Source organism: Aplidium turbinatum, chromosome 9, assembly GCF_918807975.1.
Source record: "Aplidium turbinatum chromosome 9, kaAplTurb1.1, whole genome shotgun sequence".
NCBI lineage: Eukaryota > Metazoa > Chordata > Ascidiacea > Aplousobranchia > Polyclinidae > Aplidium > Aplidium turbinatum.
In genome coordinates, this window is record NC_137480.1 from 8556860 (window position 1) to 8569270 (window position 12411).

Here is a 12411-nt window from a genome sequence, read left to right on the forward strand (position 1 = left end):
TTTTATAGAGTGGCTATGGCACTAAATCGATTCAAATGTCTGCTACGATACATGCGTTTTGATAACTATCGCAATCGACTAGAAAGACAAAGGAACGACAGGTTAGCTGTTATTTCAGAGGTATGGGAAGCATTCAACAGTAGCCTGCGCAACGTCTACATTCCTAGGGAAGCATTGACTGTGTATGAACAACTGGTCGGATATCGAGGCAAAATTCTTGGAAGAACATAGGCTACACGCCATCGACACCAAGGAAATATGGTGTATAGTTCTTTTGGCTGTGTGAAGCCACATCAGGTTTTGCTCTAAGTGGCATTCTTTATTCTGGAAGAGAACCCGACTCGGCCTCTCACAGAAATCTTGCAGATGATATAGTGATGAACCTGTGTTCTGTGTACTTTGGTAGTGGTCTGGATGTATACGTTGACAGATATTTTACATCTCATGTACTGGTTTGCAATCTTTTGCTTTAAAATCTTACATTGGTAGGAACAGTAATTGCTGATTGCCGTGAAGTTCTATCGCTGCTCAAATCAGCAAGGGGAAGAGAGGTGAAAAGTACTGAAGCGTTGTATGACCATTTGAACAAGTTTCTGCTATTGTCATATATACCAAAACGAAGCAGGAATGTCCTCATGATATCTTCTTCACACTCTTCTGTTTCCATCACTGACTCTCACAGAAAACCTACAGTTATCATGGATGATAACAAGCATAAAGGTGGAGTTGACACTCTTGATGAAAACTGTGAAGACTTCAATTGCTTGAGGAAAAAAATTGTTGGCCAATGGTTATAAATTACAATTTGATAAATGTTGCCAGTAACAACGCATTTCTCATAACTAGAGACAATGGGAAAAGTAACAAAAAAAACCCAGATTTTCTCAAACTACTTAGCTTTGCTTAACTGTATGTAAAGAAAAAGAAAATTGGCGGAGAAGCTAAACTACTTGCCGAAAAGTTTGGGTTTATTGATGCTGCTACTTCAAGCACTTTCAATCGCACAGTTCAAAGTATCAAACGGAGAAGATGCTACAGATGTGCAAAGCATAGCCTACTCGATCTACATGTGTCACTTGTAGCCGACGGGTTTTCCCGCGACACAAAAAACTTCAGAAGAGCCAATATTGCTTGAAATGCTGAACAAATTTGTTGTAGTGGTCCACGTTTCTTCGTTTTTGTGTTTGAAATATACGTGGTAAAACTTCGCTTGTTAAGATTTCTTTGCATTTTATCTGAGAGCTAATAAGTTAAAAATATGTCCTGGGTAGGACGCAGACCTCCCAATTAGCATTAATAGTTGTTCTGTTAAGGTTTTATCAATGTCAAATCATCTAAAATAACAACTTCACTTTAAGACCAGCGAATTTGTATCGAAAAATACAATGAAATGCCATGTTGACAATTTGTCAACATCTGTGCCGATTAAGTTACCTAAAATCCTTGTGCTAATAAGGGTTAAAATGTCCCTGCCCAATCATCGTCGTCGTGTGAGCCTCTGGGGCCGAGAGTCCATCCTTTTACCGCCCCAGATTCACGATGTTCCCGGACTACACTGGAAGGCTACTAGAGAGCAGCCAGTTTTTGGTTTCATCATTCATGACACGCAGACCTTCCACTCCGTTAGGTGGCTTGAAGATGTTAGGCTACAGTCATTGATGATGTCCGTCCCGATAGTTCAATTGGTTAGCGCGTCACTTCTGGAACGAAGAAGCTTCAAGATCAAGCGGCACTGGTTCGACTCTCAGGGCATGCGCTTGAGCAACGCACGTTAAGGACTGCTCTCTATTTAGCGACATCTAATAGATGGAATAATTTCCCGGCAACAAGACTTCAACAATCAGAAACTTCACTCTGTCAATCTCGGTGACCGAGCCTGCGTCAGTGATTTAAAGCCTTTAGTCTACAAGTATGCGAAACTGCCAAGATTAAGTTCTGCAAGAAGATTTCCCAGTCCGAGGATAAAGATTTATTCAATCAATCAATCAATGATGTGGTCTGCGGTCTGTTCCTCGGCACCACATTCATATGATGAGAAAGAGGCCATTTCCCATTGGTGCATGGTTAAACAGAAAAACCCGACGCCCGTACGGAGACGGTTGAGGCGCACCCATGCCTGTCTTGGTAGTGTCAGGTCGATGGAGCGTGTGTCGGCGTCGGGGATGAACGAATAAAGTCTGGTGATGAACAAGTGCTTGCAATGAAAACAATATTTTTACTGCAACACTTGACGGAATGGGAGTGTTATGTTTTTAAAACAGTTTTTTCATCGGTCCAATTGTGAATCTAGATCCGCTTAACTTGTCCTCAGGGTCCGCTTCCAAATACTCCTGTAACAGATTCAACGCGCATTGCTTTCTTTTCTTGGTTTTTGAGTAAAGTGGTGCAAAAAGTCCTCCGTGGCTCTACCTACCACCATCCACTTCAGTGTCGCTGCTATACTCCCCTCTTCAGCAGAGCAGTTTGCTTCTTCAATTGCTTGAAGCATGTTCTGTTTTATTTTGGTCTTCAATTCAGCAGTGTCGCTTAATGATCTGGCATTAAACTCAGATAAGTCTAAATTGTGGGTGGAATGCAGTCGCAAGCTGAAAGTCGCTGTTCTCGAACCAATGACCAAATCTGGTTTGTATTGCTTCCACAAGAACGTCCACCAACGGCAAGCAATCAGCAATGCTGTTGCTGGTTTTAATGTCAGACAATCTTTTTAGAGGCATTGCAAGCGTTACACTAAATGCAATAAATTTCAACTTCTTGAAGGTAACCAAGTCACTGACTATAAGCATCAACAAATTGCTTTTAATCGCTGCGTGTTTCTTGATGCTTATAGTCAGTTAGTTAGTTACCTTCAAGAAGTTGAAATTTACTGCATTTTTATAAATATTTTCAGTTTCCTGATGAGGGCTTAAGTTAAACCGAAAACGTTTGACTGTTAAACTCATTTGTAAATATGTAAAATATATTATTATAATGCTCAACCCTGTTGTATTGTTGTGTCTTGCCTGTCTTTGGTACATATTGATTAATCGCCAAGAACAATTGATTTAGCCAAATCAGTTATCAAAAATCGCCAAAAAAGAGCCAAATCATAAATATGAAGCTAAACGTCTTAAAAAATCGCCAGATTTCTGGACTTTAGCGATAAATTCGCCAATATGGCAACCCTTCTCCACCAGACTACAAAACAAAAGTAGAACCGCGCATGCGCAGTGCTGCGCCGATACATCTGCGAGAAAAATGCATTATTGCGCAAAACGCAGCAAACACGCACTAAGCAAGACACAAACACATGTAGAGAAATAAACGGCAATTAAAAACTGAAATTTCAATACAAAAGTAACTTGTAACTGTAAAAAAAAACAAAAAAAAAAAAACTTGTAACTGTAAAAAAGAAAAAAAAACAAACTTGTAACTATTGAAAAAGTGCTAAAATAGGAACTAGTTACCGCGTTTCGTTACTTTTGGAAAATAGTAACGAAGTTACCGTTACAGTTACTCAAAAAGTAACTAGTTACAGTAACTAGTTACTTTTGTAACTAGTTACTGCCCACCTCTGGTAGTAAATCTACATCAAGTAATGTCATGTTTAAGTTACTGAACCAAATATTTAAAGATCAAGCCTTGTTAGGCGAGATTCACACCGAACATACAAAACTGTCTTCACTCTTCAGCATGCAAAAATGGCGCATGTTTATTTCCTTTTACCATTCACACCAGAAAGTGTATTCCTGGTGTGAATTGTACGTAAAAGGAAACAAACATTCGACATTTTTGTATGCTGAAGACAGTTTTGGATGTTCGGTGTGAATCTTGCCTTGTTGTAATTTATGCGTTTGTTGTGTTACAACGACCTCAAGGTTTTAAGTTGTAAAATCTCATGAATTTTTTGTCAGTGCCTAGCTGAGCTGCAAACTCTGTTGGTTTATACCCCAGCCCAAGTTCAACCTACTAATTTTCAGTAATTTTAAATTTTTTCAACAAGATTAACTTCGTGCCTTTGCAAACTGTAAAAAATCGGCTTTGAAAATTCAAAGAAAAGAAAAGCCGCAAGGAACTTTTTCTATTTTTGCAAATTTATTTGTAATTTTCATCCAGCATTTCTGTAGTCAGTTTGAGTGACTGGTGTCTAAGTTTCTATTTTTGCACAAGACAAGAAAAGATCAGTTGCTTGGAAGTGGTACTTTGTTTCCTTGATTTCTGGTACATTTGGGGGGAAAAATTTACGCTTCTAAAACTTTTCAAGTAGGCTATTTCTCTCAGATGAAAACAACTGTTTTTTCCTAAATCATTCGTCCGAACGTATTTTCGTATCTTTTTCGGATCAGCTTTTCAGATTTACAACCGACCTGCAAATTCAGTTTATTTTGTTTTGTTGTTGAAATAACAAAATTATGCAAAACACAATAATTCGCACATCAAGGATGTCAACGAAAGACTAGCTGCCAAAGTCAGTTGCCAGAAATATTTTTTCCCATTACTCTTCGAGCCGTAATGCCGTCTATCTCGGGTTTTAAACCTCTCAACGCTTCTTTCTACGTTTCAGCCGCTGACTTTGACATTGTAGCTGGCGTGAAATCGTAAGGTCTGACTCAACTGTATTTTGTTGTAAGTTTTTAATTTATTTTGTAACTCATGGCACTGTAGCTGCTGTAATCTATTTGTTTAAAGTTTATTTAATTTGTGAACGTTGTGCCATAATTCATTCCAGTCGGCCTACATAGGCAGCTATAGGCTATTTTGAAAATGAAAAGAAGACTTTCCATTAAAGCAAGGAAGTCTGATGATGAAATAAGAAATAGTAGTGATTTGGGCAAAGAAATAATCGTGCTCTTAACAAAGCGCTTTCAGCAAAGCAACGTATTCTCGAGCTTCTGTGTGAGATTAAATGTGGCTTAAACTGCACAAAAGATATTCTGGCATACTTATGCCTTGTACAGCCTACTCTCTTACAGTATATTCAATATTGTGCATGCTAGAAGCTGGTTAGTGTTGTTGACGGGCGTCATCATATTGTACAAACGACGCATCTCAGTTCGCGGCCAACAACAAAAGGTTCGCAAAGTAGAGATGTGCACTGTAGTTCCACCAGGTGCAAGTAGGCCCCGTTTTGGTTTCCTTGCGTTCCAGGTACCACTTGAGGTGTGTCATCCACACACACAGCCGTGCTGGAGTGTTTGTCACTGTGTCCTCCGCTCATTATAAACCCGGTGTATTCTCTTGTCCAACCTTCTGGACAAATTTCCCTCCCCGGAATCATCAACTGTGTAACAATTAAATATCAGTGTTGCATTTTCAATTTTACTAAAATTTATATCGGCTGTGAATAGAAAATTTTAAAAAAATGTATTTTTTTGGTTTGATTATGTTTGTTTACGACATCGAACCAGGTACCAAAAATTGTATTTTTCACTGCTATTATTTTTCACATGAGTTGACAATATGACAAAACAATACGCAACTGATGAAAAAAATGAACATGTTTCGGAACTCAACAACCCGGTCAATGTCTTACCTTGCTGGTTTTTCTTTTCGCAAGACAAAGTGCACAAGGCACGGAATGATACTGAAGCACTCCTTCGGTCAACGAAAGATCAAATAAATTGTTGGCCCAAGCTGCGTCCCTGTACTCCATTCCGTAAACGTACGACGCTCCTAAAAACGCCAATTTATAATTAATCATAGCGTTCTAACATGAAGAGCATACTCGTATGCTAACGTTTTGCCCAAAAACTTGCTCATTTTACTGATTATTTTTTGTACAATATCAAACTAGTTAAGTTTCTCAATGCCTTTTATAAAAAACATCATTTTATTAAAGAGTTGTCTTTTAATTTGTGATATTTACGTGGAAGTAAACATATCACACATAAACATGCTTTTTATATGTTTCTTGTTATCTGCTATATTTGTACGAGTTGTATTTGCTGCCATGGTTAAAAATAAAAGCAACGTAAACTTAGTCTTGACAGTCAACTATTTTCAAATTGTGAGTTGAAAAAGTTTGCTTTGGTTTTGAGTAGAAATATGACAAAGGAGCTAAATAGTTAGGCTTAGCTTACCTCTAGTCTATATAGAACCGGTAGTTTATATTTAACTTCATAGCTTTAAAAAATGTAGCCCACACACACGCTAAATAGGCTTCTCGTATGATTTCGTTTGGTATGCACAGTTGTACGCACCTAAACGTTTGAAGAAGCTTGGAGTAGGCTATAGGAAAATTGTTCGTAAACAGCTGTTCGTAAAACAATTCTTCGTAAACAGTTGTTCGTAAAACAATTGTTTGTAAACAGTTGTTGGTGAAATGAAATCCGTAAAACAATTCTTCGTAAAGCATTTCTCCGTATACATCAAATCTGAATTGCATGCACGAAGAAATGCTTTGGGAAGAATTGTTTTACAAAGAATTAATTTTATAAAGAATTGTTTACGAAGAATTGTTTTACGAAGAACTGTTTACAAAGAAAACGTCGGACGCCGGCTACACTAAAAAGTTATTCTGAAAACTCTACTGGGCTGATTTAAGCTACAGTAGGTCTAGGCCTATTTTTTATTGTTAGCTTATCGTATACCATAAGCCGTGGCGATGCGTATTGCATACGTATTGTATAAAATGATTGTTGTTCAACTTTAAACTGCATTGGCCGGTGAGTGTATATTTTTTCATGCAAACTTGTTGAGTGATTCCACAAGAAAACGTCATTACCTTGATTGTTATCGGTGTAATAGCCTGGACTGTAGGTGACATTCATGTCCAAGCAGAGATAGTTTGCCGGCCCTCCTGTGTGAGCGTACCAGGAACCACCAACCATTCCTGCAAACGAAGTATTTGCTAATATTGTAGCTAGAAAAGTGAACAAAGAAATAAAATTCTTGAAACGAAAATGCCTTTGACGAAAATGAATCATAAAGCTCAATTGGTTAGCACGTGACTTCGTGAACGACTAAGCTTCAAGATCACGCGGCTCTGGTTCAACTCTTGGGATAAGCGCTTGAGCAACGCATTCTAAAGACCGCTCTCCATTCAGTGGCATCTAGTGCTGGATGGAATAATTTCCCGGCAACAACACTTCAACAATCGAAAACTTCACTCTGTCAATCTCGGTAACCGCTCTGCGTCACCAGCCTTTAGAAGTATGCGAAACTACCAAGAATAACCAATCAAGGCTGTGTCAGTCGAGGCAAGATTCAAAACCAAACCACACCATATGATAAAACAGTTTGCAACTATGATAGTAAAATCATGCAAACTTTATTTCAAGATAAGCTTATGGTTTTTTACTTGAGCGCGTAGGCCTATAGATTGCATTGCTATTACCGTGGTACACAAGCTTGTTATTTGGACCTGAGCAATCTCTTCTTCCCCAACGTTCGTATGTCACACCACCGGCTGGAACAAATTGGCAATCATGAAAGTAACATTACCCACAGCGTCAAAGAACGTCGATGCCGGAAAAAAATAACTTAAAGAAAAATTAAGGTTTACCATGTCTTTAAGCCAAAAAAGCCTTCCTGGATGTGTTTACTTCCACGATAAAAGTCATGTTGCTGTTGGTCACACTACAATAAATACGCTTCTATTTAATATTGTCTTATTTCTTTGCTTTCCCTATAAATGTTTTGGCCTTCACGATACACCGTTGTGGATCGGCAATTGTACGAGAACGAATTGTTTTGAAATTTAAAGTGACTGTTCCCAAGATTGGAAGATAAGAACGCAGGATAATTATTTTTAACAAACTTGATGGAATAATCTAATTTGTGGCAGACATAGAAGTTATTGCTATTTTTTATTAACCATGCAAAGCTTCTTTTTATAGAAGTAATAACACTAAAAAGATACGCAAGACTAATAAGCCGTGATTTGATACGTAGGCTGTAGCATTACGCGTGCACTTCAACATGAAATTTGTCCAAAGGGAAATTGAGATAAATTGGACCAAACCGTATTCTGCTAACCGTTTGACACAAATGTTTTTCAAAAGGAAATCTTTCTTAACAATCTACAAATAACATAAGACACTGCTCTCCACGATCGGCAAATTGGACGCTTTTTTGCATTGTTTCAACCTCTCAAGAAATTTTAAATACTGTCAAATGTAAAATTCCTTTGTGCAATTAACTTGATAAATAATTATGTAGTAGCCTAACACTAACAGCTGTTACGCTAATAAAATCAATCACAAATTCTAAAAATTTGCTTACCTCCGTACAAACTTGTCTGCAAATAAAAATATTTTAATTAAAAATAAATAAATAAAACAAATTGCCTAACTTAACAGCATTAGCAATAATGTCACTTTTTTATAATTAGGCTTTGCGTTATGGGTTAAACCTTTGGGTTTATAATTGTACAGAGTGAATACAATATATAAACACAAAGACTTTTAGTAGCTTACTTTGTTTCAATCCGATATAGGTTGCTTTAATTCAAAGAGCTTGAAAACAAACTGTCATTAATGTAAATCAATGTGAAATAGATGCAAACAAAAAACGTTTTAAAGATAAAATTCTTTAAGATTGACAAACCAAAAACAACAACCCTTTTCCGAAAAAGCACCTATGAGCTTGCATGTAGTTCTTATTTCTTGCTATTTTTTCTGAGTATTCTTAATCCTTACTCCTTAGTTAGCACACTAAGTTCTTTTTACATCAATTTTACGTCTGCTGGAATCGTTTTTTAGACCAATTTTGCTGATTGAGAATGTAGATTGTAGGCTAACTATATTAATGTCCTTAGGTATCGGACAAAAAATCAGCTTTTCATCCCATTCGTAAACTCAATCAATTCGTCAAAAAATAAAGAATGGCAAGATATGTGCGTGGCAGTAGAGCGAGCAAAGTAGGAATTGTAGGTATAAGTAAGCATCTTTGCTATGAGGCTGTCTTTTTGAAGACACTCTCTTCAAAAAGACAGCTTCATAGCAAAGAAACACTTTTGTTGGCTTCGTGATCTCTAAAGAAGAAGTTAAGCAGAACTAAAGAAGAGCTTAAGAAGAGCTTACGACTATTTCTTCTTTAACGTCTCCATCGGTATCACTTGCGGATCTTTTCAGTCTTCTTTCCTCTTCTTTTACTTGCACTGATTGAATAAACTTTGAAGTGGAGACCGCATTGCGTTTAATTCGATTAGCAAGAAGAGCATTCTTTTTATTGAAATCCAATCGTATTTCAGAGATTTCAGATTGCAGCCTGATAAAAGCAATTGTTTGTAAAAGATTTTGAATTGGCTCCTCCGAACTAAACAAGCTAAGGCTGAAACAAATTCAAATTTATTTCAATTGAGGTTAAATTGCAAAATTTTGAAACACGTTGATTGTTCCACATTAGAATCAATAGAAAAACAGGTGAGTAGGCTATATAGCCTACCCATCCGAAACTATTCTTAAAATCGCTACATTTAGCAAACAGTTCCAAGTATAGGTTTGCAAATAGCCTATCTTATTTCAAAGTAGCCTAGGTTATTGAAATGAAATACGCCTAAGCAATAAAACAAAAAAAAACATGCAGTTAAAAATATGTTCCGCTAGTATTCAGCCTATGTGGGCTTAGGCTACCAATTAACTAAATGAAACAAAAATGGCTTTTGACATTAGGCTACCGGTATGACTTTTGGTATCGTATATGGTAAGTCATATAGGCTTATGATTTGCTTACTTTCGGTTAGTGTTCACCACATACGTTATACTTCCAAGCAAGACAAAAATAAAAGCAGCCAAAACCAAAGTTCTGATCCACCCCCAAATACTTCTATGTGATATTCTTCTTCTAATTTCAAAAGACGCTTGAGCTAGGGCGGCAGAATCCATGCTGAAATAATGTGAACTTTACGAGAAATAAAGCATAATGTCAAACGACACCTTTTTATACAACTTCGGACGATTAAAAAAGGCATTATTGCTTTTACTTTCATCCCTCAAACTGACAAAATTTAATGATAATTCTCTTAATCTTTTTTTCTACTCAGTTCATTCCGCTTCACAGACCGCAGTAAATAACAACGTTTAAATTGATACTTATATTGTTTCTATGTTTTACAATAAAAATTTATTGTCAAAAAAAATAATAGTAGCCTAACTAATAAAATTGTGTTTCTTTTAAGATAAGTTAATTCGTTTAAACTTTTGGAAAGTTTATGGCCTCAAGACTGGAATTACTTTTTAGTACATTTATGTTTGACAAACAGTTTTAACCTTCAGTCGTTTTTCTGCCTACAGCAAAAATTTTACCTGGTCTGACAGCAGTGCATTGAAGCATGTTTTTACCAAGTTGAGAATTTTAACCTTAACAATAATCAAAACAATTATGTGAGCTTATCATAGCTTGGCCTGACAATTCCTTTACTGCCACGGAGTATTTTTTGCTTTGAAAAAATGTTGCAAAACGCAAAACAAAATTTAAGATGTGTCGTCACCATCACCTCTTTCTGTTTGTTTATCAATATGATAGGCTACTATCAGTGGCGGATTTAGGGCAAAATTTTAGGGGGCGCCAAAGAAGTATGGAACAACCTCGCCGCAAATGGCTTGGGAAAATTTTTTGCGTTTTTATTAATAAAATTGTTTTTATTGATTTTAAAATTGTTTTTATCAATACCAGTCATTCCCACATCACAAATCAACACCACAAGTGACAATCAGTTGTAAAGTTGAGGCAATGCCATAATGCCGCTCGTGGCAAAAGCAATAACGAACGTGAAATGATAATTTAGGTATTTTCCACTAAAACTTTAGGCTATACAACAGTGATTGCTCCAAGTGAATGAAAAGGGGTAGGCTAAATACCAAAATCCATTCCATTTCAATAAATCACCAATTTAGAGTGCCTGAAGCTCACTGGTGCATAGCCCAAAAAAATGCATTATAAAAAACATTCAAACATTATAAAAAAACATTCAAACCTAAGTGTACTTAATGCAAGTGAGTGGTATAAGTAGTTGGAGATGGCTGTCCATTGCCCCGTGTATCACCGGATGTGGTAGCACCAAAGGTAGACCCAAGGGTATTGACGGAAGTGGTATCCCCGGGTATCACCACAGGTAGGGTATCACCATCTGATTTCGGCGCGTGACATCATTCTATGAAAGTATTTTATTAAATATGATAAATAATAATTGTTTTTGAAATGTGTACTTTTCTTATTTTTCGAATCTGTTTAAGAGTGATATTAATGAAACCGTTTTGTTCTTCACAGCTGGTGGTGGTTAGGCGTAAAACTCTCATAACCCAGTAGGTCTAAAGTCCACTAAACAGAGATTTGTCTATCATAAGCAGTTTTGTTGTGGATGCACGAACTCAGCCTGCTTTCTGAAGTAGACTTTTATAAAATAGCCTAGCAAGCAGCTGGTACAATGCACTCTTAGTCAGTTAACATTATCTAGTTTTTCTTGTGTTGTTAGATTGTCAGAGTATGTTAGTAAAGTTTAGATGTGATAATTTGTACTGAAATATGTTAGCAAAGTTTAATATTGAGTTGGATATGGAATAATTAAAGCTGAAACATAGCCCCAAAGTTGATTTTAATTAGATGTTGAATTGGTATAAAAACGCCAAGAAGGTTAGAAAGAATAGCGGTTTTGAAAGAATAGCGGTTTTAGTTGAGTGGTTTGTATTAAAAAGTTGATTTTGATTAGACGTTGAATCAGTGTAGAAAGAAGGTTAGAAAGAAAAACAGTTTTGGTTTAACGGATTACATTCAAATTACGTATGAGCGTTTGTAAATGACCTGATTTTAATTATTTTTCATCTTTGCAGGAAATAATCTATTGTTAAGTTGCGGGAAATGTAGGGCCTATTAATAATCCTTATATTTGATTTTAACACAAAAAATTAACATCAACACTCCAAAGCGAAATGCGAAATGTTATATATGGACTACGCTACTCTACAATGCAGAAACATGGACACTGTCATCACAAATGGTTAAACAAGGAGGCTGCTCCGCCAGACCGACACTGATTGCAATAGCGAACAGCTCATCTTAAATTGGATACAAAATATAGCCTAATTCGAGGAAATTCTGAAGTTCGTTCAAACGCCAATGAAACTAGATTTTTTTTTTCTTTTAGCTACTTCTTCTACTGAAAGAAATATACAAAAACTTTTTAAATCAAAATAAAATACATGGTCAGTACGGGGATCGAACCCGCGACATTCGCGTTATTAGCACGACGCTCTAACCAACTGAGCTAACCGACCAGTTTTTTACTGGAAATCTTGTTGTTTAATAAAACCTATGTGCTGACGGACAATAGGTCTATTGGTTCGATTCCAGGTCTTTCCGAATACTGTGTTGCATTCTTATGGGGAGTGGATCTTTCGAGTTTCATAACTTGTCATTGATTGGTGGGATCTTTTGGTGATTTTATTGGTATATGAGGTTTCACTGTTTTTTGGAATGTTTAGGTTGATTGAACAT

General features: G+C 36.6%; 1 protein-coding gene and 1 non-coding gene across 3 annotated transcripts; both read right to left on the reverse strand.

The window, feature by feature from the left end:
- Window positions 1-3977: 3977 nt before the first annotated feature.
- On the reverse strand, window positions 3978-9842 carry LOC145777326 (uncharacterized). Of its 2 annotated transcripts, none has more exons than XM_082588682.1 (7): window positions 9652-9842; window positions 9000-9186; window positions 8198-8215; window positions 7313-7379; window positions 6701-6808; window positions 5510-5649; window positions 3978-5257 (listed from the first exon to the last, which is right to left on the reverse strand). In XM_082588682.1, exons 1-7 carry the CDS (start codon window positions 9801-9803, stop codon window positions 5003-5005), a joined length of 927 nt encoding a protein of 308 aa, XP_082444808.1. In that variant the 5' UTR covers window positions 9804-9842; the 3' UTR covers window positions 3978-5002. The 2 variants fall into 2 exon arrangements, with proteins under 2 accessions (XP_082444808.1, XP_082444807.1); XM_082588681.1 differs by having other exon boundaries at window positions 3979-5257; window positions 7313-7384; window positions 8200-8215; window positions 9652-9841.
- A 2275-nt stretch (window positions 9843-12117) lies between these two features.
- Trnai-aau (transfer RNA isoleucine (anticodon AAU)) lies at window positions 12118-12191 on the reverse strand. Its single transcript has one exon. It is a non-coding gene; the product is annotated as a tRNA-Ile (tRNA).
- Between the last annotated feature and the right edge of the window lie 220 nt (window positions 12192-12411).

Excerpts from the sequence above, each read along its gene's own strand:
- LOC145777326 (XM_082588681.1), bottom strand. The coding sequence starts at position 9,803 with ATGGATTCTGCCGCCCTAGCTCAAGCGTCTTTTGAAATTAGAAGAAGA. Across the intron at positions 6,809-7,312 it reads TAACAAGCTTGTGTACCACG|GAATGGTTGGTGGTTCCTGG; the intron begins GTAATAGCAATG and ends CTTCGTTTGCAG. Across the intron at positions 5,650-6,700 it reads TTACACCGATAACAATCAAG|GAGCGTCGTACGTTTACGGA; the intron begins GTAATGACGTTT and ends TGGCGTTTTTAG.